The 26,011-nt window shown below is 34.3% G+C and overlaps 2 protein-coding genes across 4 annotated transcripts in view; one reads left to right on the forward strand and one right to left on the reverse strand.

The window, feature by feature from the left end:
- The window catches only part of LOC132544703 (thymosin beta-like), a 51,522-nt gene extending 49,390 nt beyond the window's left edge, over positions 1-2,132 (reverse strand). For both annotated transcript variants that reach the window (XM_060208343.1, XM_060208339.1), the window contains exon 1: positions 2,032-2,132. The gene's annotated coding sequence lies outside the window, so the exon portion shown is untranslated. The remainder of the gene's footprint in view (positions 1-2,031) is intronic.
- On the forward strand, positions 1-23,594 carry LOC132544702 (UDP-N-acetylglucosamine--peptide N-acetylglucosaminyltransferase 110 kDa subunit-like). Of its 2 annotated transcripts, none has more exons than XM_060208338.1 (20): positions 1-77; positions 5,356-5,506; positions 5,792-6,035; positions 6,334-6,402; positions 9,499-9,615; positions 10,064-10,143; positions 10,393-10,482; positions 10,820-10,925; positions 11,525-11,665; positions 11,964-12,064; positions 13,012-13,165; positions 14,819-14,920; positions 15,838-16,017; positions 16,511-16,669; positions 17,110-17,199; positions 17,699-18,277; positions 18,891-19,178; positions 19,607-19,724; positions 20,124-20,247; positions 21,465-23,594. In XM_060208338.1, the coding sequence occupies exons 1-20, from the start codon at positions 44-46 to the stop codon at positions 21,616-21,618; spliced, it is 3,081 nt and encodes a 1,026-aa protein (XP_060064321.1). In that variant the 5' UTR covers positions 1-43; the 3' UTR covers positions 21,619-23,594. The 2 variants fall into 2 exon arrangements, with proteins under 2 accessions (XP_060064321.1, XP_060064319.1); XM_060208336.1 differs by lacking the exon at positions 1-77 and adding an exon at positions 3,965-4,239.
- Positions 23,595-26,011: the final 2,417 nt, after the last annotated feature.

Genomic DNA, 26,011 nt, shown 5'->3' on the forward strand with positions numbered 1-26,011 from the left:
TATTTCAGTTAGTAGCTGCAGTTTTCTTGTCTGTTCAGCACTAATGCAGACATCCGTTCACCAACAATGGATAGAAAGTGAGTATATATATATCTCATCTAAATTTAAACCAATCATCTAGAAATATGAAACTTTTTAAGAAATTTCTTATCTTTCCGTGTATAAAAAGTTCTCTCTACATCAAAAATATCAAACACATTTTATCCTCATCTCTTCCTGAAAGTGAAAAATTGTTTACATTCAGTGCAATACTATTAAAGAATCAACTTCAGCAGAGAAAAACTTACCTAATGATTTATTTACATATAACTAAAGACGTTAGCACTCTTTTGACATCTGCCTATATATTCATGTCTATCATCTTAAGTGTGTCAATAATTCTTGTGTACAATATCAACAAAATATTAACCATCACCAAAAACTGAAAAAGTTTGAACAAAATCTATATTACATACTTGGTCAAAGCTTAAGTCCTGCATCCCTTAACTATATGTATGATTTAGGTGATTTTGATTTTGGGTCATACACTTCTTATAGTCAAAAATTATTCAACATCTAAAGTTACCATGACGCCTGAATTAGGGATAAGAGCTTCTTATTTAATACTGATGGTTACATTTCTGTTTCCATACCTTCAGTGTCTAAACACTACTTTCAATTTGCTTGAAGGTTTCGATCTTTCTCTAAAGGTATTTTGAAGTGTTTTATTAACGAAAATGATTTTGATGAATAGATGAACTTGGAATTAAAAAAAAAAATCTATAATCAAGAAACCAAATGAATCTTAAACTATATGTCCAACAAGCTACGGCAAAACCCGACAATTTACAGCAGTTTCAAACACCACTTTCAGAATCCAACCAACTCTGTCCTTTTTTTAAAAAAAGTTTTATAGCTACAGTACTTTTGACTGAATATCCAGTTTAGTCTCTTGACCTACTCTATCATATCAGTACATAACTTACTGGGCCTGTCTGCCACTTCAAATTCCTCACATAGCTCAACAAAAACAGCAGGCGCTACTGTCGGCTGTTTGTTGTAGATATATACTAGTTCACAGGGACTGTGCTGTTTTTTGCACATACTTGAAATATGCACCTACTACTGCATGATACAGTATATTATCCACTTAGTAAATCCTATTTCATACATTAAATTTCCTCAGGCTGATTATGTCAAGTCATGAACTTTCCACTTGCAATTTGATATTTTCCTTAAATAGTGACTGAATTTTTCAAGTGGATATTTTGAAATGCAAAAGAATTTTTGTAAATTAATAGTTTTCTTTGGGAACCAATTATAATAATCACAGAACAAACAAATTTCAAACCACAAAGAATTAACCATGAAACAAAAATTAAATTGCCATCAAATCTGTCACAAATCAAAGTATATATCAATGAATTTGTGGCAGAAATATATAACAAAATGCTGTTTCACTATTACTGTTAATATGTAGTTTTTTTTTATATAAATAATCAAAACATTTAATAAAACTTGCAAACAAATGAACCAGTCTGGATGGGGAAAATTGTAGATGTTTGTAGATGTTATGTATTTTGTGAAATCGAATATAAGATTCAAGTCAAACAAATTTATATTTCTATGATTCCTTGACAACAATGGACAAAAAAAACCTAAATGGTCGCCATTAAAATTACTTAACACCCCCTCCCATTCACCATTTCAATCTTTTTGAAAGTGGAAATGGGAAAGATATCATATGCCGAATGTCATGTTTTCTTCCACGTTTTACATACAAACCAATTCTCACAAAAAAACTGACACATAAAAAGAATAAAGACTTTGTGCAAACCGATGCGTGTAATGTCCAGTCTACAACATTCTACGTAGCATCAAAATATACGCAGTCACCCGAGCGTAAAGTGACAACACTTTCGAGAAATGAGCCAGCCACCTGCTGCACAGTTCTGCCGTTGTTAATTTCCATTGAAAACAAACTACCAATTTAATTGTGTCTTTAAACATGTACAGAAACAGCAAAATGGCTTAAAGAAAACTTGACCTTACCTGGTGTTGGAAATGACAGAGAAAAGTTTGGGGATACTTCCTCGAGTTTCGCCGCTAGTTCTAAGTCTCACGATCTTTCCCGGGATTTCTGTTTGTCGTTTCAGCGTGGGTGTGTCTGTTGGGTTCCAAATATGGAAGTAATATGCAAATTAATCTGGATGGGAAAGATGCTTGTAAAAGGCGGAAGTAAAATCGAAACCTTTTTGATGTGACAAGGAGAGCAGTTCAGGGAACTTCGAACAGAGTTTTTTAAACGGTAGTCTAAATTGCATGGGCCTACCATTCAACAATATAAACAAATTCCAAATTAGTTTACTCAAGGCGTAGTTCTATTATACGTCCGTCACTCATGGTTTTGTGTTCTTTTGAATATTTCTGAAATCATCAATAACTCGGTAATTATTGTAATTAAGTCGGAGATATGTTGAGTAAAACTGAACTATATACCGATTTCACAAGTAATCAGAGTTATAAATAAAAATTTAATCGGCGTTTCAGATTAAGGCGTTTTGGAAACGGTTGAAGGGAGGCAACTTTAAAAGGGTTCCTATTATTTGGTGCCGATTATCAGAGTCGTAGGCATCTGAATTAACACGGTTGTACGAAAAAAAACCCACATCTGTCAAAAGGAAATTTGACACCCTTTTTATCGAAAAAAAACAAACAAACAAAAATAATGGCAATGTACTTTACGATAAAGCAAACACCCATCATAATTCAATCGAGACATGAAACTAAATAATATATATCTATAGGGACAGATGATAAGGATTTTTTAAAAGTATGGAAGATTTTGTAAAATGAAGAAAAAAGTTTTAAATCACGTCAGTAATTTTTATAAACTAAGTAATATTTTCTATCCTACAGAGACCCGAAGGTTATATGTGTTAGTAAATGCTGAAGACATCAGTTGTTTCAAATTAGCAAAGCAACTAAATACTTCATTTTGGGTATCATTTTTCGTTTTAGTTTCCGAGTGATTTAGTCAGGTATAAGAGACATATATACTACACGTCTCCAAAGGTATGAATGGATGCAAAAATCTTCATATTAACGGAGAAGATATAAGATACAATTTTTTATCAATCGGGTCTTGGATTTATTCAAATGTAAAAGAAATCACTATTTCATAAACACTTATTTGACCATTGATTTAATGCTTCTTAAGATAGACTTAAAACTAAAACGTTTTTATTTAAACGTCTTTTTATTCATGTCTTATATGTATAAGATATATGTATAAGATCTCTTCGTCTGGTCTCCGACGACAAAAACGACACCAATGTAACTCTATAAGCAATTAACACTTCTTTCAATCTTTTACAGTAATAGGAGACAATATCAACTAAAATTCATTTTTCTATGGTTAAATTATTTCATGCTTTTTATTCTTGATCGAGGTATTTTTACGGTGCAATCAAATCTCCAATGCAGTCTTTCGCAATAAATTTTAGATCTCTGATCTAAAACAATATATATTTCTTGGCGCATGTTTATTCCAGTCAATAAACCATTAATTTGATAAAGATAATCTATGGCTATCAGCTTAACTTGTACAGCGAAATGAACGCTTTTATCCAAATGTGGTATTCTTTTTCACGCACCTGCTCTCCATAACTGATGTCGCAATCCTGCACTGCACTACAAGCGCCATCTGAATCGTGACGTCATAATTCTTTCCTACTTTGGCCCTGCAATCGGTATAAACTAGAAGTAGACTGTTGCGTCCGTTGTTAATATTGAAGAATGAACACGTTTACCTTATATATTCATATGTATATATTGATTATGTACAAATCTAATATTTAACTTAGCATTTACGATTTTAAAATGACAGACTTAATCTGGAAATGTTCAGTCTATTTGGTGTGTAATAATATATGCATAATAAATCTTGAAGTATCTATGTGACGTCACAGTACGGGGACTTACACTGAAGAAGAAGGTGAACGTGTTCCTACGGTGGTCGATCTTCGGTGTTTACTTTTTTAAGCGACGACATCCAAAATCAACTCTTATATACGACAAACAATTGACGGAACGCTCCTGTGGAGCTACAGGGCTTGGATACTTACTCCGAAATTGCAAACACGACAAAACCAAGATCGCGAGTTCACGTTTAAGTGCATCTGCGAAGTTGCACAAGCCGCCATATTTATTGTTTCATGAACATTATGAAGGAAATGGCTGAAATTACAGATATAACAGGTTAGTATTTATGTCCCATATCATTATGCGTGTCGTACGCGAAGAAAATAATCGTTTGTTTAGAGACACGTACCAGAATTAATCATTGTTTGACGAAAGTTTCGCCTCCCTCCCCGTCCCCACTCAACCGACCGTTCGCATTCCCAGTAATGTTCGGATCTCTTGTAGACCTAAGACCGAATTTTGACATTTGTTGAAAGATCATTCGACCGGCGATGACAGGGATGTCCGCTTAGTTTGATTAGGTCAGCCTAATCAAATACTTAGTTTTCTTATGATTTGCATCATTATAAAAATAAGTGCACGAGAACTGATCTTTATATTTACATCACATTAAATTATTTTGATGAAGACGTCGTGTCATCTGTGTTGGAATTGACATGTTTTACACAGCTTCTGAAAAGCACAACAAAAACTACCATTTACCAATACACATATTCTGGCGATAATCCTCAATAGAACTGCAATTACAATGTTGACATTGAAGTGATTAATTTAGCTTTCTGGCTTTTAGCCAAAATCACCTCCATTACTTAAAGTGTGACTTAAAAAACATGCAGGTAAATTCGTGCTCACCTACGACATTTGCACTAAATGCTGCCATTGGAAACACTACTGTAGTCAAGGAGAACAAAGAAGTGATATGAATTGTCATTTCAGCATGAGGATAAATTAATATTTCTGATGCAGATCTATAGAGTGTCACATTGGGTGTTGGGTCATGTTTTTTGTTGCTCTGTTTTGTCCTAAAAGTTTAAAAGACCTCCTTTGTGTTTCTGTTTCAAAGCAGTTATTTTCCCTCAAAACCTAGACAACCTGTGTATTGTCTGTTCAAGTTCAGAAAACATAATGGTGACATAAATCTCTGGTCAGGTATTTTTGAAGAGATGAATTAAGGATGTGAAATCTTGCACAGGTACAGCAAGTTAGTTACCGTTTATCCAAAACTACAGCGAAGCTTAATCACATACAGATAAAACACTTGGGAATAAAATTATACAGCCCTCAATACTCCGCAATGTGAAGTTGGTATCAGATTGATATGGCATTGCCATACTTTGTTTATACAAAGATGTAGCAAGAGTTTTAACAAATACTTTACCATTTATCTCGCAGGTTTAGCAGAGTTGGCACACAGAGAATACCAGGCTGGAGATTATGAAAACTCGGAACAACATTGCATGCAGTTATGGAGACAGGAACCAGACAACACTGGAGTATTACTACTACTCAGTTCTATACACTTCCAGTGTCGCAAACTGGAAAGGTGAGGTTAATTTTGTGGGTTTGATATAAAGATTGAAGAGTTATGATTTTCATGGTTCAAATCTTGTACTTTAAAGAACTGAAGTCCAGTAGCCTTTTGTTCAAAGTTCTTTCCTTCTTGAATCATTTTAAAAACAATACATTTAGTTCGAAATGTGGTTAAATGTATTTTTATTTTATCAATATTGGCAGACACATCCAAGTATAAGATGGGATGTCATCGAAGTACTTTATCTAAATATTCTTTTTATTTATTTCTTATTTGATATAAATATTACTGTTTCAGGTCAGCATATTTCAGTCAGTTGGCTATCAAACAAAATCCGCTTTTAGCAGAGGCTTACTCTAATTTGGGAAATGTGTATAAGGAAAGAGGACAACTCCAGGAAGCTTTGGAAAACTACAGACATGCTGTCCGATTAAAGCCAGATTTCATTGATGGCTACATTAACTTGGCTGCTGCATTGGTAGCAGCTGGAGACATGGAGCAGGCTGTGCAGGCTTATGTGACTGCTCTACAGTATAACCATGTAATTTCCTTACTGTATAGAAAATTAAAGATGAAATAATGACTTAAGAATCCCAAAAAATTGAACTTGACTCATGCAAACCAATACATTGTGTAACCATACCTATATTGAGACTCCTGCTAGATTAGAGATCATTATTTTTTTCTCTTTTTGTTTTGAGTTCAATGCATAATTAATCAATTTACAAAAGTATGAAAGATGAAGCTAAATACTTCAAAATCTATCAATAAGAGGGAATATTTCTGTAGTGAACTGAATACTTCACACGTGTATTAAATATCTTCTTTTTTTCCCCCAGGAATTGTATTGTGTTCGAAGCGACCTTGGCAATCTTCTGAAGGCACTGGGAAGACTTGATGAAGCCAAGGTATTTATATGATTCCTGGATTATGACCCACTGCAATCAGACATCACAGATTGTAAGATCAGGGCAGACAGCAACATCTGTACTGTTATTTATGGGGTCATCTGAAAGGATGTCGTGAACATCAAATTTTAAGGGAAGATGAGATAAGGTATAGGAGTAGGATTTTTTTTCAGCTCAAAATTGTGCCCTATGCAAATTAGACAGGTGATTGGTTGTTATAGTCACATGAAGAGGGATAATGGTTTTCCTGTCAGAAATTAATATTATTTTCTTACATTGGAAATATTATTAGCAGGGTCTGAAGCTTGCAGGAAGAAGCACATCTTAGGAAATATAAATGTACAATTTATTATAAAAAATTAAATCTGTTTAAAAAATTGATGAATAACTGTAGAATTGCACATTTTGTTCAATTCTGACTGTCAAAGGGATTTGGTTGTCACTTTGATGTGTTGTTGACCCTTCAAGCTGCAGACAGACATTTACTTATAAGAAGCCCAAAGGCTATAATAATGTATGATGAAAAGGTTTTGTAGTAGTATGCTCTAACCCAACAGGTGATGAATTCTTCCTCCTGGAAAATATTGATATACTGCTGCAAAATCACTTATCATTATAAAGAAAAACATTTTTTGTGAAGCAGAATTTCTTGCAGGAAGAACACCATTCTCATGTTTTTCTGCAAGATCAATAACTGCAGTTCAGTATAAGACTTACATGTACCAGGTTGTTTTTGCGGTTGTCAGCCTGTTAATTATAACAGATGTATAAGACTATCGTCATTGCATTGGGTGCGTGCTATTACCAAGCTTTTGTTAGCTTTCATTGACACAGTGGAAATATTGACGAGAAAGGACTCACGTTACTGGGACATACAAGCACAAAGTCTGAGGAAATGGTTTGTCTGCATTTCAAATTTGCATTTAAAATTATGTCACTTTTATGAAATGAATGAAAAAAAAAACATGGGTGGAAAAAAAAAACCCTGATGAAAAATCTGTATTCATTAATCCAGTACATCAGGAAAACAGCTGTACTTTCCTTCCATTGTGTTTGTTTGGTTTGATTTGTTTTGAATTTAAATGACTTGTGTTAGCCCTTCTATTTCTTCTGGTGTGAAAAAAAATCATCTGATTGTTGTGTTGTTTTGTATATATCTACTGGATTGATGGAAGCAGAATATGTGACCGATTCCCATTTCTTTGTTCTTGTACTCTGTCACAGAGAAAGATACAAATGACTGATAGGAAAACTAATTCCTCTTCATGGATCAGTAAGAAATCTAGTTATTTTGTCACAGAGTTTGCGTTGATGGTATCCTCATACTGAAAATTACGCCTAGTTATAAACATTTTGCTTAGTTCTGTGAAATTTTGATTTTAAAATGTTAATCTGCATACTGCATTAGTTTCTGAGAGCAAAGATGGAATGAATTTGGTACAAGTTGGTCAGGTACTTTACCACAGATTCTGTTCAAAGATGAAAAAAAGACTTATAAATATATGGTAAAATTGCAGTAGTCCTTGAATCTTATAGACATAAGCTTTCATTTAAATAGAAAGAGTTTCATTTAAAACATCTGCTTTCTATCCTGTGTATAATCTAAACCTTGACTTTAAATTTGGTTGTAAGGTTTGGGAGTATGATGTACATACTGTAACTGCTGATATCTTAATAGCTACAAAATATACCGGAATTACCCAGCGCAAACTCTTTAGTGTTTTAGAACTCTGGCATACATACAAGCACATTTGTATAGAGATACAACTTGTATGTAAGTGAAATGATGGTTATGTATCCAAGACTTGATCCACTAATGTCTATTCCTTACCTGTTATTAATCCAAACTTTCTCTTTTATAATTTCTGTAATAGAGTAATGAGATGGCTGTATCAGGTTTTTGAAGGCCCCTTTGGAGGCCGGACACAAGGAAGGCAAAACCTATCGACGACGGGTATGCTTTGCATTGGTAATTACACCACATTCAGGGTGATTATGTGAGGTATTGTATAAAGTCATGAAGTCAGTCATATCGTTGTGAACATTTTGGCACCAAAAATTTAAGCTGTAGTGTATATTACTACTGAATGAAACCAACAGTGATTTACTATTTAAAAAGTAACCGTCTGTATTTAGAAAATCTTGTGGAACAAAAATTTATAGACTAGAGACTGGCTAATTATCCCTAAATATATTTGTGTATTTCAGAACAATATTTTTCTTTGGAAGGTATTTTTTGTCATGCGCGCGTATCCTGTTGCGCAGCGATAGAGCGTTTGCGGACGCTTGCCAAGAAATTCTTGTGTAAATCTCCTGTCCAGTTTCTCACTTGAAGCATTTCTTAGCACACTTTCATGAAAATGGACAAACACAAGTGTTGTGCATGGGGCACAAAACACATTTTAGTAAGAGACCCATTGGCTTAAAGAACAATTACTAGATCAAGAGAAATGTTTCAGAATTGTATTACATGGGTCTTTGGAGGAAAAGAACAACAAAAATTTATATATTAAAAAAATTAATTAACCAAATTCTATCTTGAAAAATTTCAATGGGAAGTTTGTTTTTGATATTTAGCATATTGCTGAATGAGGTGCTTTTTCATTAAATAATTGTAAGAGGAAAGGACTGTGAATTATACAAGTGTGTCTTGTTGCAACTTGGTTTTACAGAACAGAATGAAAGTAAAGTCCAGATCATGAGCATATCTTCCAAATTTCTGATATTTCAAAATTAATGAATGATAGGTGATTTTCATTTTGTTGATACGTCTAATGGAGAAGTGATCTGGTCTCTGGTTTCACACTGGTCTTCATTTGTTCAGAGTCAATGATTTTAGCAAAAGTACAATAGAAATTTTAACTACCACAACTGTATGCTCCAACCTTTAAAGCATTTCTGATATTTTAAGAACCGTAATAATTCTATTACTGTGCTTCTAATCCGTGGCTCTTGTGACATATTCAAACTGACGTTGCATGAACAGCGCTCTGCGGACGGTATTTGCGGCGAATCTTGGCGCTAATTTCACATCAATGTATATTCTAATGTCATCTAAAATATTTTTTTTCTCCCCACCCCCTCCTCTCTATTTAGGCATGCTATTTGAAGGCCATAGAAACACAACCTAACTTTGCCGTGGCCTGGAGCAATCTGGGATGTGTGTTCAATGCTCAGGGAGAAATCTGGTTGGCCATTCACCATTTTGAGAAGGTAGGAATCCTTCTATTCATTATTGTAAATGTTTTAAATTAACATTTTTGGTTTTAATAATTATTGAATTTGCATCATGAATTGTAATTGAATTTGAGATGAAGTAGAATTGTTTCTTGAACGCAAACCACCTTTCGCATGTAGAGAAATGGCCTTGACCAGTTCCTTTTTTGGCCAAAACATTTTGTAATAATAAAGGAAAGCTTGATAATGAATCTCCAATAAAATGAATAGCAGATTGGTAAGATATGTTTTGGTCAATTTAACTTGGTTTTACTGTTGATGTGTTAAGAATGAAGTGATATACTTCTAGAATTTTAATGGGACTCACAGAATTTCTGCACCGTGAGACCCATTTTTTTAGCAAGAAAATTGAAAAAGACTCGTGAAACTATTAGATTGATCACTGAGAATATATTCTTCACTGGTATTTATTTCCTTTTTTCAGGCAGTGGCTCTAGATCCCAATTTTCTGGATGCCTATATCAATTTGGGGAATGTTTTAAAAGAAGCGAGGATATTTGACAGGTATGCTTCCTCATTGTATTTCATCAATTGACTAGCGGCTCTTGAAAAAGGGGAGAGTATTCTGTTTTACTTGAACAAGTACATAGTATTCTGTCATTGTATGTTTTCACTGTTGGTTGACAGTTTCAATAAAAATAAATACATTCAATTCTATCAAATTTTGGGTTGAATGGTTAACAAACCCAGCTGTCAAACATCTTAAAATCAAAACCTGCTCTTCTGATTAAGATAAAAATGATACCATTGCAGGGCTGTGGCAGCTTATCTGAGGGCATTGAACTTAAGTCCAAAACATGCAGTAGTTCACGGAAACCTGGCATGTGTCTACTACGAACAGGGGTAAGTTTTACAGGACTATGGGCATAAACAATTTCTGGTGTTTCAGTCGTATCTTGTCAAATTAATCCTTTAAATAACAAGGATATATATTTTTATTTAATGTCTTGCTTCAAAATGTTTGTAGACAAAAGATGTTTGATATAGGGACCTCACTATATTGTTAAGTAACACATGAACAGGAGAAAAAAAATCAATTTTATTTGCATGGAGACTTAAATATTTATTTATCATTTGATACACCATAAGAAATTCGGAATATAAAAGTGAATGTTATATATATATTTGAGAAAAAAACAAAACAGATTTTAGATTCATGTTTTTTTTTTTTTTTTTACAGATTAATAGATCTGGCTATAGATACATACAAGAGAGCCATTGAACTGCAGCCAAATTTTCCAGATGCTTACTGTAACTTGGCTAATGCATTGAAGGAAAAGGGAAAGGTACAACAATTGTCTTTAAGTTTTTGATGGATATAGAAATGTCAGCCCTCATTTACTAAATACTTGGACAAAACAGCTATATGTTTGTGCAATGATATAAAAAATCAATCCTGGTTGGATTGTTTCATTCGAGATATTTTATTAAATCAAAAAGATTCAGTGGTAATTGGGCAACAGGCAATGCCTATTCAAGCCTTCTTCATGATTGGTTGGATAGATAAGTGTAGACGGAAGAGAAAAGTTTGTGTTGAAAGTAGACTTGGTTGAGGATTGTGCTTTACTATGATAAAGAAGTATCCCCTCGCAGCTACAGAGCAGGGATATAGCATTCAGTTTGTGTGTATGTTCACCTTTTGTCATCACTCTAGCAACTTCATTTCTCAACTGATTTTAATTAAACTTACCTAGAATGCTTTCATGTTTTGACATGCCAGAGATGACCTTGATTAAATTATTTACTATCCATAGAAGAAGATGCAACAAAACTTTATTATAAATGAGAGTGAGAGGATTTGTATTTTTTCTGATGCCATGTTAATCTGTAAATAACCATTTGTAAATATATTGAAACACATGGAAAACTTGAAATCCTATCACAGGTGCCAGAAGCAGAGGAATGTTACAACACTGCTCTCAAGTTGAGTCCAACACATGCAGATTCCTTAAACAACTTGGCCAATATTAAAAGGGAGCAGGGCAATACAGAAGAGGCTGTAAAACTCTACCTCAATGCCTTAGAGGTAAGATTAGTAGATATTTGCTGCATCTGTGCTATTAAATTGTTTCCTTTCTTGAGAACATTTTGCCATTCAAAGAGAAACTCCCCAACATTTGTAGATTATGGAACAGAATGGTGTTAAATACCGCCAATTTTGTAACAAATTCTATCTTGTATAAGGGAAATTTAGTTTTTTTACAGAATGGTTTTGAATACCATCAATTTTGTAACAAATTCTATCTTGTATAAGGGATATTTAGGTTGTTCAACAGTATGGTATTAAATACCATTGATTTTGTAATAAATTTTTCATTTATTAGGTGTATCCGGAGTTTGCTGTGGCACACTCTAACTTAGCCAGTGTGTTGCAACAACAGGGAAAACTCCATGAAGCCTTGACCCATTACAAGGAAGCTATTAGGTAATTTCTCGTCATGACACTAGTACACATCCCTTGTACCACTACAAGATTCCTTGAAACCAAAGGTCGTACACATCCCTTGTACCACTACAAGATTCCTTGAAACCAAAGGTCGTACACATCCCTTGTACCACTACAAGATTCCTTGAAATCAAAGGTCGTACACATCCCTTGTACCACTACAAGATTCCTTGAAACCAAAGGTCGTACACATCCCTTGTACCACTACAAGATTCCTTGAAACCAAAGGTCGTACACATCCCTTGTACCACTACAAGATTCCTTGAAACTAAAGGTCGTACACATCCCTTGTACCACTACAAGATTCCTTGAAACCAAAAGGCGTACACATCCCTTGTACCACTACAAGATTCCTTGAAACCAAAGGTCGTACACATCCCTTGTACCACTACAAGATTCCTTGAAACCAAAGGTCGTACACATCCCTTGTACCACTACAAGATTCCTTGAAACCAAAAGGCGTACACATCCCTTGTACCACTACAAGATTCCTTGAAACCAAAGGTCGTACACATCCCTTGTACCACTACAAGATTCCTTGAAACCAAAAGGCGTACACATCCCTTGTACCACTACAAGATTCCTTGAGACCCAAAAATGACCTTTATTCTCATAAGATATCTCTGCCAGACTGGGGTAAGGTAGTTGGGAGTTCTTCCAGGAAGATTTGGTGATAAAGTTTAAGTGAATAATAATCTCCTTACAGAAACCCAGCAACCAATGTCAACCTAAATTAACAACAGACATATAAATGAAGAGAAATGTAGTAATTGTAGGGTGGAGTTGATATAAGAAGAAAAAAAAATGAAAATAAAGATTCTGACATTTGAAATTTTCTTATGTATTAAAATATTTTATGTATATTTAAAAGAAACAAAACCCAACAGGGCTTTCCAATATAAAAAAAGTAATTTGTTGCTTCACAGAATATCACCAACATTTGCCGATGCATACTCCAATATGGGTAACACACTGAAGGAGATGCAGGACATCCAGGGGGCGCTACAGTGTTACACGCGTGCTATACAGATCAACCCTGCCTTTGCTGATGCTCACAGTAACCTTGCATCAATACACAAGGTTGGTATTCTTGATTTAGAAGTAAGGAGGGAACTTTATCTTATCTATGGCAGTGATCAGTCTTACAACCTATTTTCATGTGTCCTATTCGACTTCATTGCTAAATACAATTGGTCCCATATGATAAAATTGAAATATTTCCTGAAATTTTATCAGTTCTATCAACATTCCATTAGCACAGGACTTTCATGTAGATTTATCACTGTGAAATGTTGATAATATTTGTTCTCTTACACAAACATGTGAACATGTTTACAAGGCTTGCAGGTGCTTGTAAGTGAAACACTGTTTTAATTTATTAGATTGAATACTGAACACATTGCCTGCATTATTGATGTATGAAATGGATTGTATCATTATTACCAGTTTGGGCTTATTTTGATTAATATTTTATATTTGTCATTTGAGAAATGGGCAAAATGAAAGTGATATGGGTTGCTTAATTTAATATTCATTTTAAATTTTTTTTAAAAAGTTCACAGATGAACATATTGACTGACCAATTCTGTGTTGACTTTTAAACCATGTGCATTATAATTGAGACATTGTCTCACCTCAAATCAAAATGTCTTCACATCCATCACAACTTGGTCCCTAGTCCGTCTGATTTCAGACATGATTTTATGGTTTTCTCACATGAACATGGTAGTGTCAGGTGTGTGTTATTTTGCTATCTACTTTTTTTGACAGATGTTATATGATGGCCAGGTATGTGTGGTGGTTCTAATTAAAAATATTAGGATAGTGTCACACTGGATATAAGTTGTGAGGGTGCATGATGTTGATTTGTCAACAAACACTTGAAATTGCTGAATTTTTGTAAAGGAAGTTTGAGGTGTCTTTGTTGAATGGACATTTTGGGTCTATGAGGGTTTCCGATTCTGTGGATAATCTTAGTGGGGTACTATTGTTTAGTAACGATACAGCAATTCGGTTTACATATCAGTATTTTGGTGAAATGATCTGAAGATGGTGTTGCTTCCTGTTTGTAAAATTATCAATTAGAAACATGGAAGATTTTGTTTCCTTTTGAGAATACGCCATTGTCTCCTTAATGCTGTTTCTATTTTTCAAAGTCTTCAAGTTACACAACAGATGATATTCCTTTCTTACAAAGCGGAGACTGAACATTAGAGCATTCTGATCTTTCTGAAGGTTTCTTAAACAAGTCCTCAAACTTAAACATATACTAGCTAATGTTCACAATGCTAAGAAACACTGTAGGAATTAAAAAAACAACAACAAAAAACTGATATCTAGCTGTAGTACTTATCTACAAATTTTGTTTCTGCATGACTGACAATCCACAAAGTAAATATCATATCAAAGAGTCTAATGAGTCCCTCTGTTTGTTCAAGTTTTTTTTATGTATTTCTCTAAATTACAATAGATTAAGGAAGTTATTGGAACTGTTTTGTAAGTAAGAGATCAAAATGTCTGGAAAAATAGATACCTCTTTAATGTCTGGAAAAAAATATCCTTATATTACATCTGTTCTGCTGTGATTTTTTCCTAGAAAAGTTGTTTTTATTTCAAAGGAGTCATGAGTATGTTTTTAGGTTACATAGAGTGTGTACTATGTAACAGGCTGAGTCTATGCTGTTTTCAATACTCACCAACTTATACAGTAATCATCAATATTTTGATTTTCAGGATTCTGGAAACATCCCTGAGGCGATATCTTCCTACAGAACAGCCCTGAAGCTGAAACCAGACTTTCCTGATGCCTACTGTAACCTTGCCCACTGTCTGCAGGTAAGTCATCACCTCTGATAGATACTGTAACCTTGCCCACTGTCTACAGGTAAGTCATCACCTCTGATAGATACTGTAACCTTTCCCACTGTCTACAGGTAAGTTATCACCTCTGATAGATACTGTAACCTTTCCCACTGTCTACAGGTAAGTTATGACCTCTGATAGATACTGTAACCTTTCCCACTGTCTACAGGTAAGTTATGATCTCTGATAGATACTGTAACCTTTCCCACTGTCTACAGGTAAGTCATCACCTGTGATAGGTACTGTAACCTTTCCCACTGTCTACAGATAAGTTATGACCTCTGATAGATACTGTAACCTTTCCCACTGTCTACAGGTAAGTAGTGTTGGGAATCGGGAGATTTCCTGATCGATCATCAACTTTGTGTAACCGATCGATGATCGATTATAATCGATTAATTCTTAATTGTCTGTCTTTGGATATTATTCAAGTCTAAATATGTATTTTGTGTAATGTTTTAACAGCAATTCACGTAATTACTAAAACTGTTGTACCTACACCATCATTTTGTGTGCTTGTTATTCGTTTATTGCACAGAATACTTTTTAATATAAACAAATGTCTTTTTTTTTAAAATTATTTTATTAATGTTGAAAATAATTTCAATGTTGAAATAATCTATTTTCATACATCACGATGATCGATTACAGATTTCTTAATCGATTAATTGATCAAACATCTCAAACAAGTGATACTTGATTAAATTGATTAATCGGAACAACACTACAGGTAAGTCATCACCTGTGATAGGTGTGTCTACAGGATCTCTGAAGACTGACTGTCTACAGGTAAGTTATCACCTCTGATTGATGGTAAATTGTCTCCTGATTGGTACTGTAAAAAAACTTGGTGGATATCTCTATCTACATAGATGTTGTTTCCTTTCCAGATCGTTTGTGACTGGACAGACTATGGTGTGAGGATGAAGAGACTGGTAAGAATTGTTCAGGACCAGTTGGAGAAAAATCGTCTGCCTTCAGTACATCCCCACCACAGTATGTTGTACCCACTCACACACCAGATGAGGAAAAACATTGCTGCACGACATGCCAACCTGTGTCTCGATAAAGTAAATGTTAATTTATTGTGACAATGTAATTTGTCCTCCTCTCTTAATTTTCATGCTTATAAGACTGAATAATCTGCTATAAAATTTGGTGCTGAATCAGTTACAGGGTGACGTTTTATTAAAAAAAAATGCCTTTTTGAATCTACTAGAAAACAAAGATCAATGCGTAAGGAACGTTTTGGTTCATGATTTAATAAAACATGTTTTCTTTGAAATAAAATGTAGCAGAACAAAGTTTGATTTAAAAGCTGATGTATTTGTAATTTAAATGTATCTCATCCAGTATAATGAGATATTAACTGAAACTTTCAACAACCTAACATCACTCTCTTTCCATAAGGTCATATCAAAGCCACAAATATACTTTTGTTCTGATAGCCCACACCTTATACTGTTTGAATGATAGAGGCTTAGGAATTCAATTTTTTAAAACAATTCTGTTAGAAGAAGAGTATTGGGTCAAAGTTTAAAAGACACACTACCTCATTTTTAGATAAATGTGTTGCACAAGCCAGCATATGATCACGTGCAGGACACAAGAGCTAGTAGTGGACGACTGAGGATAGGTTATGTCAGTTCTGACTTTGGTAACCATCCAACATCTCACCTGATGCAGAGTATTCCAGGCTTCCATGACCGGAAAAATGTAGAGGTGAGTCATCAATTAAAATTAAAACAGTTGATATGTATCATTGGGGTGTTGCACAGCCACTGTACTGAATAACTTGAAATGAAGTCAGAGTTAATCCTTGAATACCATGTTATGCAGACATGTGCTCAGATAAACAATTGGACATAACATCCTTTGTGAATAACCTATTTGTTTATGCGAATAAACTAATTGTCAACATTTGAAATGAAACATTTCAGGCATAAATCATACGAACCTGCAAATATTGATACAGGCCTTGAAAGGCTTAGTTGAAACTCACCAGAAAGCAAAATAGATTTTTGTGTGTCAGCTAAATGTCATAAATGAACAGTCCTGGTCTAAACGGTTAAACAAACCAGGCTACAAGTGTCAAGAGCTGTGGTGTCTATATATATTATAAAGACATAATTTCACTCTTTTGTATATTGTCATATTCACAGGTATACTGCTACTCTTTGAGCCCTGATGATGGAACAACTTTCAGAGCAAAACTGTCTAGAGAAGCACACCACTTTATTGATCTGTCTCAGGTTAGTAGACTGAGCCAGTACAGGAGTTAATGAGGATTAATATTATCATCAAGGTTTCTTTATTGTGATGTAAAATCCACAATTGTATGTCCATACTTGATACATATATCAGTAGCAATGAATTTTGTGATTACTATTATCCTACTGGATCAGTTGCTGATTAAATAATTTAAAAAAAGAAATGCACAAAATTTGATGTCTAAAACTCAGCTTTTATAGTATGCATAATTAGGGCTATTCCTGTAGAACTTCTCCCCCTCTCCAGGACTCTAGGTCCTGCTTTAGAGATACAACCCCTAAGATCAAATTGACAAATTGCTTTAAGTAGTAGTGATTTGTTTGGGAGTCTGTAAATGTTTTGCTAGAGTAGTCTTAATAATGAAGACAGCAACTGGCTAGTCATCAATACATTAAAATAGGTAATAGATGTAGGAAGCTAGATTTTATTATTAGTATAGTAACATATGAGTAACATTTAAATTGATACATCTTTTTTTAGATACCATGCAATGGTAAAGCTGCAGACAGGATCCATGCTGATGGCATTCACATCCTTGTTAACATGAACGGCTACACCAAGGGAGCTAGGAATGAACTGTTTGCCCTGAGGCCTGCACCTGTACAGGTGATGTGGCTGGGTTATCCAGGGACCAGTGGGGCATCCTTCATGGACTACATTCTTACTGACAAGGTCACATCTCCTCTCAATCTTGCTGACCAGTACTCAGAGAAGCTTGCTTACATGGCCGATACATTCTTTGTGGGTGACCACAAACAGATGTTCCCTCATCTAACGGACAAAGTGTTGGAGGAGGTGAATGGTGAAGCGTCTGACAATAACATTGTCTACAATGGTGTTGACTTGGAGCCTCTGATGAACACTGGAGAAGTGAAGTGGATGACAACCTACTGTGAGAAAGGGTCTACAACTGATGAGGCTGATGGATCACGTGGCATGGTTACATTCAAGACCATGAACCTAGAAGTGTCACCGGTTCTAGAGGCCATGATAATGAACAGCATGCCTCTCTCCTATATCAAAAATGTCACTATTCAGAACGGTGTCACTACTAACCAGGTAATAGTTCTGTATTGAACAGTTTCAATAACTCTAATATATGGTAGAAAATTAATAGGAACATACAGCTGTCATGTTGTCGGTTTTGGATTTTGCATATTATTTGCCAATGCAATAACTTAAACATTTAAAATTTATTGTATTTTCTAAATGCTTAAGAAGTTGTTGGTTATATTTGGTGAACAATTTTTTCAAAATAGATGTTACACTGAGCAAATATGTTATCGATTGTGGACAGATAAGACTAGCAAGTTGAAAAGCTGTCACCAGGATGATAACAGGTTTTCCACAGGAAGTCAAGTTTATAAAGGTTTCCATAGTGTTGTTATGATTCCTGTATATACCAAATTGTAAATTTCAATGTTGCTGTAGCTGATACTTTAGTGTTTGGTGAAACTTTGCTTCTGGAATATATAAAAGATTTTGTATTCCTATAGTCAGTTTAGAACAGATCAAATCAGAACGGATTTGTATGATACTAAGATATGAAAGTGACTTATCTGTTGTTCTTTTTAAACACTTGTCAGTTAAAGGCTATGAATGACAAATGAGGTTATCGGTGAATAATCTGCATGTTTGCATTGCTAAAGTATTGTCTTTTCATATATTGCAGACAAACAACAAGTCTGCAACAGGAGAGGAGGTGCCTTCAAACATCATCATCACTGCTCGCAGTCAGTATGGTCTACCTAGTGATGCGGTGGTGTACTGTAATTTCAACCAGCTGTACAAGATTGATCCAGCCACACTAGACATGTGGGTGGAGATCCTCAAGCGTGTGCCAAACAGTGTTCTGTGGCTGCTTCGCTTCCCTGCTGTAGGGGAACCCAATGTTATAAAGGCTGCCATCAATGCAGGACTTGGTCCAAAACGAATCATATTTTCACCTGTAGCACCAAAGGTACATCATTTTCTCAAGTGGGAGTTCCCCTTCCACAATTTCACTTTCTGATCTCACTTCTTCTCTTGTTGTCCACGTAAAAGAACCTTGTTAGTTTCCATGCGGCTAGAAATGAACTGTAACTAAACTGATGTGTTAATTTGGAGATAAGAGAATAATAAATAGATTTATAGGTGAAATGATGGGTGATAAATAAAGTTATTGGTTTCTGTAATTTTTTAGCTATATGCTGGCAAAGAATAAGATTTTTTATTTGAAACCAATTTCTCATTAGTTGGCATTAGTTGGTTAAGTAAAATCTCAGGGTGCAGACAAACTTTGGATGTGGATTGGCTTACATGGGTTTTGTTTTATGTTTTCTCCTATTTACTAGTTTACATTTTTTCCCATGAAAATTGCCTTACCAAGTTTACTTTGGAAATTCCTAGGAGGAGCATGTACGTCGTGGCCAATTGGCAGATGTATGTCTGGACACGCCCCTCTGTAATGGACACACAACTGGCATGGATGTCCTATGGGCTGGAACTCCCATGATAACCCTCTCAGGTGAGTGGTACAAATTAGAAGATGGTGTTCTGTAAATGAAGGGTAATGAATAAGTATTGATTTGTAACAAGGTTTAGCATTTTGTACATACTTGTTGATCAAAAATTTGAAGTCTGTCCAATTCAAGGCAAGATTTATTCACAAAAGAAAACCGTATACATCTTCATTCATATTTGTAAACTCTATTCATCTTGCTGGGGTATAAAAAAAAAAAAATTTTTTTTCAGTTTATGAAATTGTTTAATATTTGTGTCAATATTGACACTAGAATAATTTTAGTGAAGTGTTTAATTGGATAAATTTCAATTATTAGAAACTTGGTGAAAATATAGCAAATTAAATGAAATGAATTGTTTGTCTTCTATACAAGCTGTTAATTTGTACATCATTTTTGTGTAGGAGAGACACTTGCCTCAAGGGTAGCCTCTTCACAGCTGGTTACATTAGGTTGTCCTGAACTAGTTGCCGAGACTCGTGAAGATTACATTAATACTGCTGTCAGGCTTGGTACAGAAAAAGAATAGTAAGTAATAGTAGTAAAACTTGTTTGTCATTGGAATTGTTACTATGATAGAGCAGAATGCTATGAAACACTAGAATAACATCAAAGGTTTGATGTTGGAATCTTTACTTACTTGTCTTAACACTCTTATGGTCCTGTTGCTAACAATCGGTGACCAAACTGCCTCATTAGCTTAAGTTTTCAGGTCTATAAACAGAACTTAAGCTTTCGGGTCTGTAAACAGAACTGAAGCTTTCAGGTCCATAAACAGAACTTAAGCTTTCAGGTCCATAAACAGACCTTAAGCTTTCAGGTCCATAAACAGACCTTAATCTTTCAGGTCCATAAACAGACCTTAAGCTTTCAGGTCCATAAACAGACCTTAAGCTTTCAGGTCCATAAACAGAACTTAAGCTTTCAGGTCCATAAACAGAACTTAAGCTTTTAGGTCCATAAACAGAACTTAAGCTTTCAGGTCCATAAACAGAACTTAAGCTTTTAGGTCCATAAACAGAACTTAAGCTTTCAGGTCCATAAACAGACCTTAAGCTTTCAGGTCCATAAACAGAACTTAAGCTTTCAGGTCCATAAACAGAACTTAAGCTTTCAGGTCCATAAACAGACCTTAAGCTTTCAGGTCCATAAACAGAACTTAAGCTTTCAGGTCTATAAACAGAACTTAAGCTTTCAGGTCCATAAACAGAACTTAAGCTTTCAGGTCCATAAACAGAACTTAAGCTTTCAGGTCCATAAACAGAACTTAAGCTTTCAGGTCTATAAACAGACCTTAAGCTTTCAGGTCCATAAACAGAACTTAAGCTTTCAGGTCCATAAACAGAACTTAAGCTTTCAGGTCTATAAACAGACCTTAAGCTTTCAGGTCCATAAACAGAACTTAAGCTTTCAGGTCCATAAACAGAACTTAAGCTTTCAGGTCCATAAACAGAACTTAAGCTTTCAGGTCTATAAACAGACCTTAAGCTTTCAGGTCTATAAACAGACCTTAAGCTTTCAGGTCCATAAACAGACCTTAAGCTTTCAGGTCTATAAACAGACCTTAAGCTTTCAGGTCTATAAACAGCTTTGTGATGCTATAACTTGAGGTCTATAATAGAAACTCAGCTGCATGCAGTATTGAGACTGTCTCGAAAGTTTCATATTATTTCCATTTCATAGTTTTCGTACATATAGATATGTAGTTTATACCAAGTTTACAGATGTATATGATTTGTTTACAGTCTGAGAGGGATGAGGGCCAAGGTGTGGAAGGCCAGACTATCAAGTCCTCTATTTAACTGTCAACACTACGCCAGCAACATGGAGACCCTGTACCGCAAGATGTGGCAGAGGTACGAAGAGGGACTGGAGCCTGATCACCTCTCATCCAACTGAGTTGCTGTCATAAATTTTGTGTGTGTTTGTACAACACCATCACACTTTGGAGAATGAGGGATGAAAGTAACACTTCTGTTAACAACTCCAGATGTTGTTGCAGTGATCTCATCTTCTTAATTGTTGCAGTCAGTGTTTTCTATCCAAATGTCAAATTTCTAAGAACTATTTACTGAAAATAATTCAAAAACTGTAAACTACAAAAAATTATCAAGTGATTTACATATTGTTTTTGTGTTGGCTCATTGTGTTAACTACATAATAAAGAAAAAAAAACTACTGGTTAACATAAGGTACAGAACTCTAAAACGACCGAATTACTGGATATTGTTTAATTCTTAGAAGTTCAACTTTAAATGAATTATACCATATGAATGCATATATATTGAGTTGTAGATGGAAGATATCCATCAACTACATGTAATTCACAAGGTGAACATTTTTTGGTTCTCGCACAGAGACTGTTTATGCATTACCTGGTTGAAATGGTGTAGCCAGCACAGAACTATCCACAATAACACCTGCACTGAATGTTGGAAATCTTATTTATATAAAAATGAACCAATATGCATACTGAATATCATCACATTTCCAGAAATATGTAAGTGCACCAACCCTGGTTTATGGAGAAATCATATTCAGCCAGTTATTTTGTACAGGTTTGGCTGGATCCTGAAACTACATTTGGGGAGTATTCTGTTGTCCAGCCTCAGTCCTGATATGTGCTTAGCTTTCTTGTAGTTATATCTGGTTCAACTGTTTAATTGAAAGCTACCTTAGAAATCTTAAAAGTTTGGATATCTGGCAGTTGTCAAACAGGTGTCAGTGAGTATATCCAATACAAAGGTTTCCTGCTTTCACGGAACTTGATTTCTGAATATAATGAGAAATTAGATAAAAATGCATGGTTTTTCAGGGATCATTCAGAGGAGGTTTATAAGACCTGAAAATCCACTTACAGTAAGCTAATGGCATTTGAGTGAGATTTGTACAATTTCTGTATATGATTGAGGACTGTTTCTCATAATAGAGATCAGAAGCATAATCTAAAAACAATATAATTTACACTTGTGCTATTTAACACAATAGATGTACTACAAGGCTCGGGTTTATACACCCATGACTCCACAAAAACTTGACTACACAAAATTTAGCCTAGGAAACTCGAGCAGAGTCTTGTGATCTCTACTATCAATCAAAATGAAAACTACAGATGTATGTTTTAGTCATGAATCTTAACAAATCTGGTTTTAATTAATTACAAATGTATCTTAGCCATTCTGTCCATTTCTTGCAGAGTGTGTTGATAGCATTCAACTAGTATGGTAATTTGGATGGATTGCTTGATTTATATATATGTTGATCTGAAAGTGCTAGGTTAGAATCAGGGTCTTATAGAATCTATATGGCTTTTGCTTGTTTGGAGTGTGCAAGGATCAAATGCTATGTCCCAATCTTGGAAAAATCTGTGTCATGTGTCATGGTCTGTGTGTAATTTAGCCAGGACTGCCACAAGACGACAGGATAGTGGGCGTGTCATATGACATTGCCTGTTACACACATTGAAGTGTTTGTCAAACAGAATCAAGCTAATGGTGTTTGAAAGAGTGTACCAGTGCCAAATGACCTGTGTAAGTGTGTGAGAATGTTTATGTTCTTTAAAAGTGTGGAAAGCTGTGCTAGCATGTATGCAAGAGTTTCCTTCCAACATGTTTGAAGTGTTTGTCATGAGCTTAGTGCATTTGTAAATGATAGAAAAAGTGACTTGTTTTATCAATATGCAAAAAGAGTTTTAGATTGAATCTGGTTTAGTTAACCCTGTACAGATATTTATATTACATTAATATTTATGTATAGTTTTATTGTGTTGTGTTTGTTATCTACAAAAGAATACTTTGTTGAATTCTATATTTTATCCGGTCACTTCTTCCTGACTAGTCTGTGGGCTAGGTGAGAAATAAATATAATGAAAAGCATGACAGAGTCCGACTTTTATCTGAAAATGTCTTGTGCCATAAAGTACACTTGTACTTGTATGATGCATCATTAATGGTCGTTTATAAATAACACTTGTATGATGCATCATTATTGGTTGTTTATAAATAACACTTGTATGATGCATCATTATTGGTCATTTATAAATAACACTATGATGCATCATTATTGGTCGTTTATAAAAGACTTGTATGATGCATCATTATTGGTCGTTTATAAATAACATTTTTATGATGCATCATTATTGGTCATTTATAAATAACACTTGTATGATGCATCATTATTGGTCGTTTATAAATAACACTTGTATGATGCATCATTATTGGTCGTTTATAAATAACACTGATGCATCATTATTGGTTGTTTATAAATAAGACTTGTATGATGCATCATTAATGGTCGTTTATAAATAAGACTTGTATGATGCATCATTATTGGTCGTTTATAAATAACACTATGATGCATCATTATTGGTCGTTTATAAATAACACTATGGTGCATCATTATTGGTCGTTTATAAATAACACTTGTATGATGCATCATTAATGGTCGTTTATAAATAACATTTGTATGATGCATCATTATTGGTCATTTATAAATAACACTATGGTGCATCATTATTGGTCGTTTATAAATAACACTTGTATGATGAATCATTATTGGTTGTTTATAAATAACACTATGGTGCATCATTATTGGTCGTTTATAAATAACACTTGTATGGTGCATTATTATTGGTTGTTTATAAATAACACTATGGTGCATCATTATTGGTCGTTTATAAATAACACTTGTATGGTGCATCATTATTGGTCGTTTATAAATAACACTGATGCATCATTATTGGTTGTTTATAAATAAGACTTGTATGATGCATCATTATTGGTCATTTATAAATAACACTATGATGCATCATTATTGGTCATTTATAAATAACACTATGATGCATCATTATTGGTCATTTATAAATAACACTTGTATGATGCATCATGATGCATCATTATTGGTCATTTATAAATAACACTTATGGTGCATCATTATTGGTCGTTTATAAATAACACTATGATGCATCATTATTGGTCATTTATAAATAACACTTGTATGATGCATCATTATTGGTCGTTTATAAATAACATTTGTATGATGCATCATTATTGGTCATTTATAAATAAGACTTGTATGATGCATCATTATTGGTCGTTTATAAATAACACTATGGTGCATCATTATTGGTTGTTTATAAATAACACTTGTATGGTGCATCATTATTGGTCGTTTATAAATAACACTTGTATGATGCATCATTATTGGTCGTTTATAAATAACACTTTTATGGTGCATCATTATTGGTCGTTTATAAATAACACTATGATGCATCATTATTGGTCATTTATAAATAACACTTGTATGATGCATCATTAATGGTCGTTTATAAATAACATTTGTATGATGCATCATTATTGGTCATTTATAAATAAGACTTGTATGATGCATCATTATTGGTCGTTTATAAATAGCACTATGATGCATCATTATTGGTTGTTTATAAATAACATTTGTATGATGCATCATTATTGGTCATTTATAAATAACACTATGGTGCATCATTATTGGTCGTTTATAAATAACACTATGATGCATCATTATTGGTTGTTTATAAATAAGACTTGTATGGTGCATCATTATTGGTCGTTTATAAATAACACTTGTATGATGCATCATTATTGGTCGTTTATAAATAACACTATGATGCATCATTATTGGTCGTTTATAAATAACACTTGTATGGTGCATCATTATTGGTCATTTATAAATAACACTATGATGCATCATTATTGGTTGTTTATAAATAAGACTTGTATGGTGCATCATTATTGGTCGTTTATAAATAACACTTGTATGATGCATCATTATTGGTCGTTTATAAATAACACTTGTATAGTGCATCATTATTGGTCGTTTATAAAAGACTTGTATGATGCATCATTAATGTTCGTTCAGAAATAACACTTGCTTCATGACCTGGACAGAGTTCCTTTTCACACTAACTTTACTAGTTTTACACACGATTACATTTTGATAAAGGTCAAAAGGTCATAGGTCACCCTTGACTACGTTTGAAATATCTTTGTAAAAAATCTCCCATGGACCTTTAGACAAACAAGGTTGATATTCATGTTCCTAGCATGCATAATCAAGTTTACACAAGATCAGGTTTTGATAGTTCTTGGTCAAAGTTTAAGGTCATCCTTGCGTTAACAAAATCCCAGTAATCGTAGGTTTTATTTGGTGAAATCATGTACATGATGTAGTATTTGTACCAGAGCATCACACCACAAAGTTCTACACCTGATTCGATTTTGGCAGTTATCAGGTAAGGTGCTTATGCCACGGTGTG

This window comes from Ylistrum balloti, unplaced genomic scaffold, assembly GCF_031769215.1.
Source record: "Ylistrum balloti isolate Yb309-2 unplaced genomic scaffold, AGI_CSIRO_Ybal_v1 Utg369808, whole genome shotgun sequence".
Lineage (NCBI taxonomy): Eukaryota > Metazoa > Mollusca > Bivalvia > Pectinida > Pectinidae > Ylistrum > Ylistrum balloti.

What these genes read in the sequence shown, in the direction of transcription:
- LOC132544702 (XM_060208336.1), top strand. Translation starts at nt 4,197, where the DNA reads ATGAACATTATGAAGGAAATGGCTGAAATTACAGATATAACAG. An exon ending in TCTACCTCAATGCCTTAGAG is followed by an intron (nt 11,666 to 11,963) that starts GTAAGATTAGTA and finishes TTCATTTATTAG; the next exon opens with GTGTATCCGGAGTTTGCTGT. An exon ending in CATTACAAGGAAGCTATTAG is followed by an intron (nt 12,065 to 13,011) that starts GTAATTTCTCGT and finishes GTTGCTTCACAG; the next exon opens with AATATCACCAACATTTGCCG.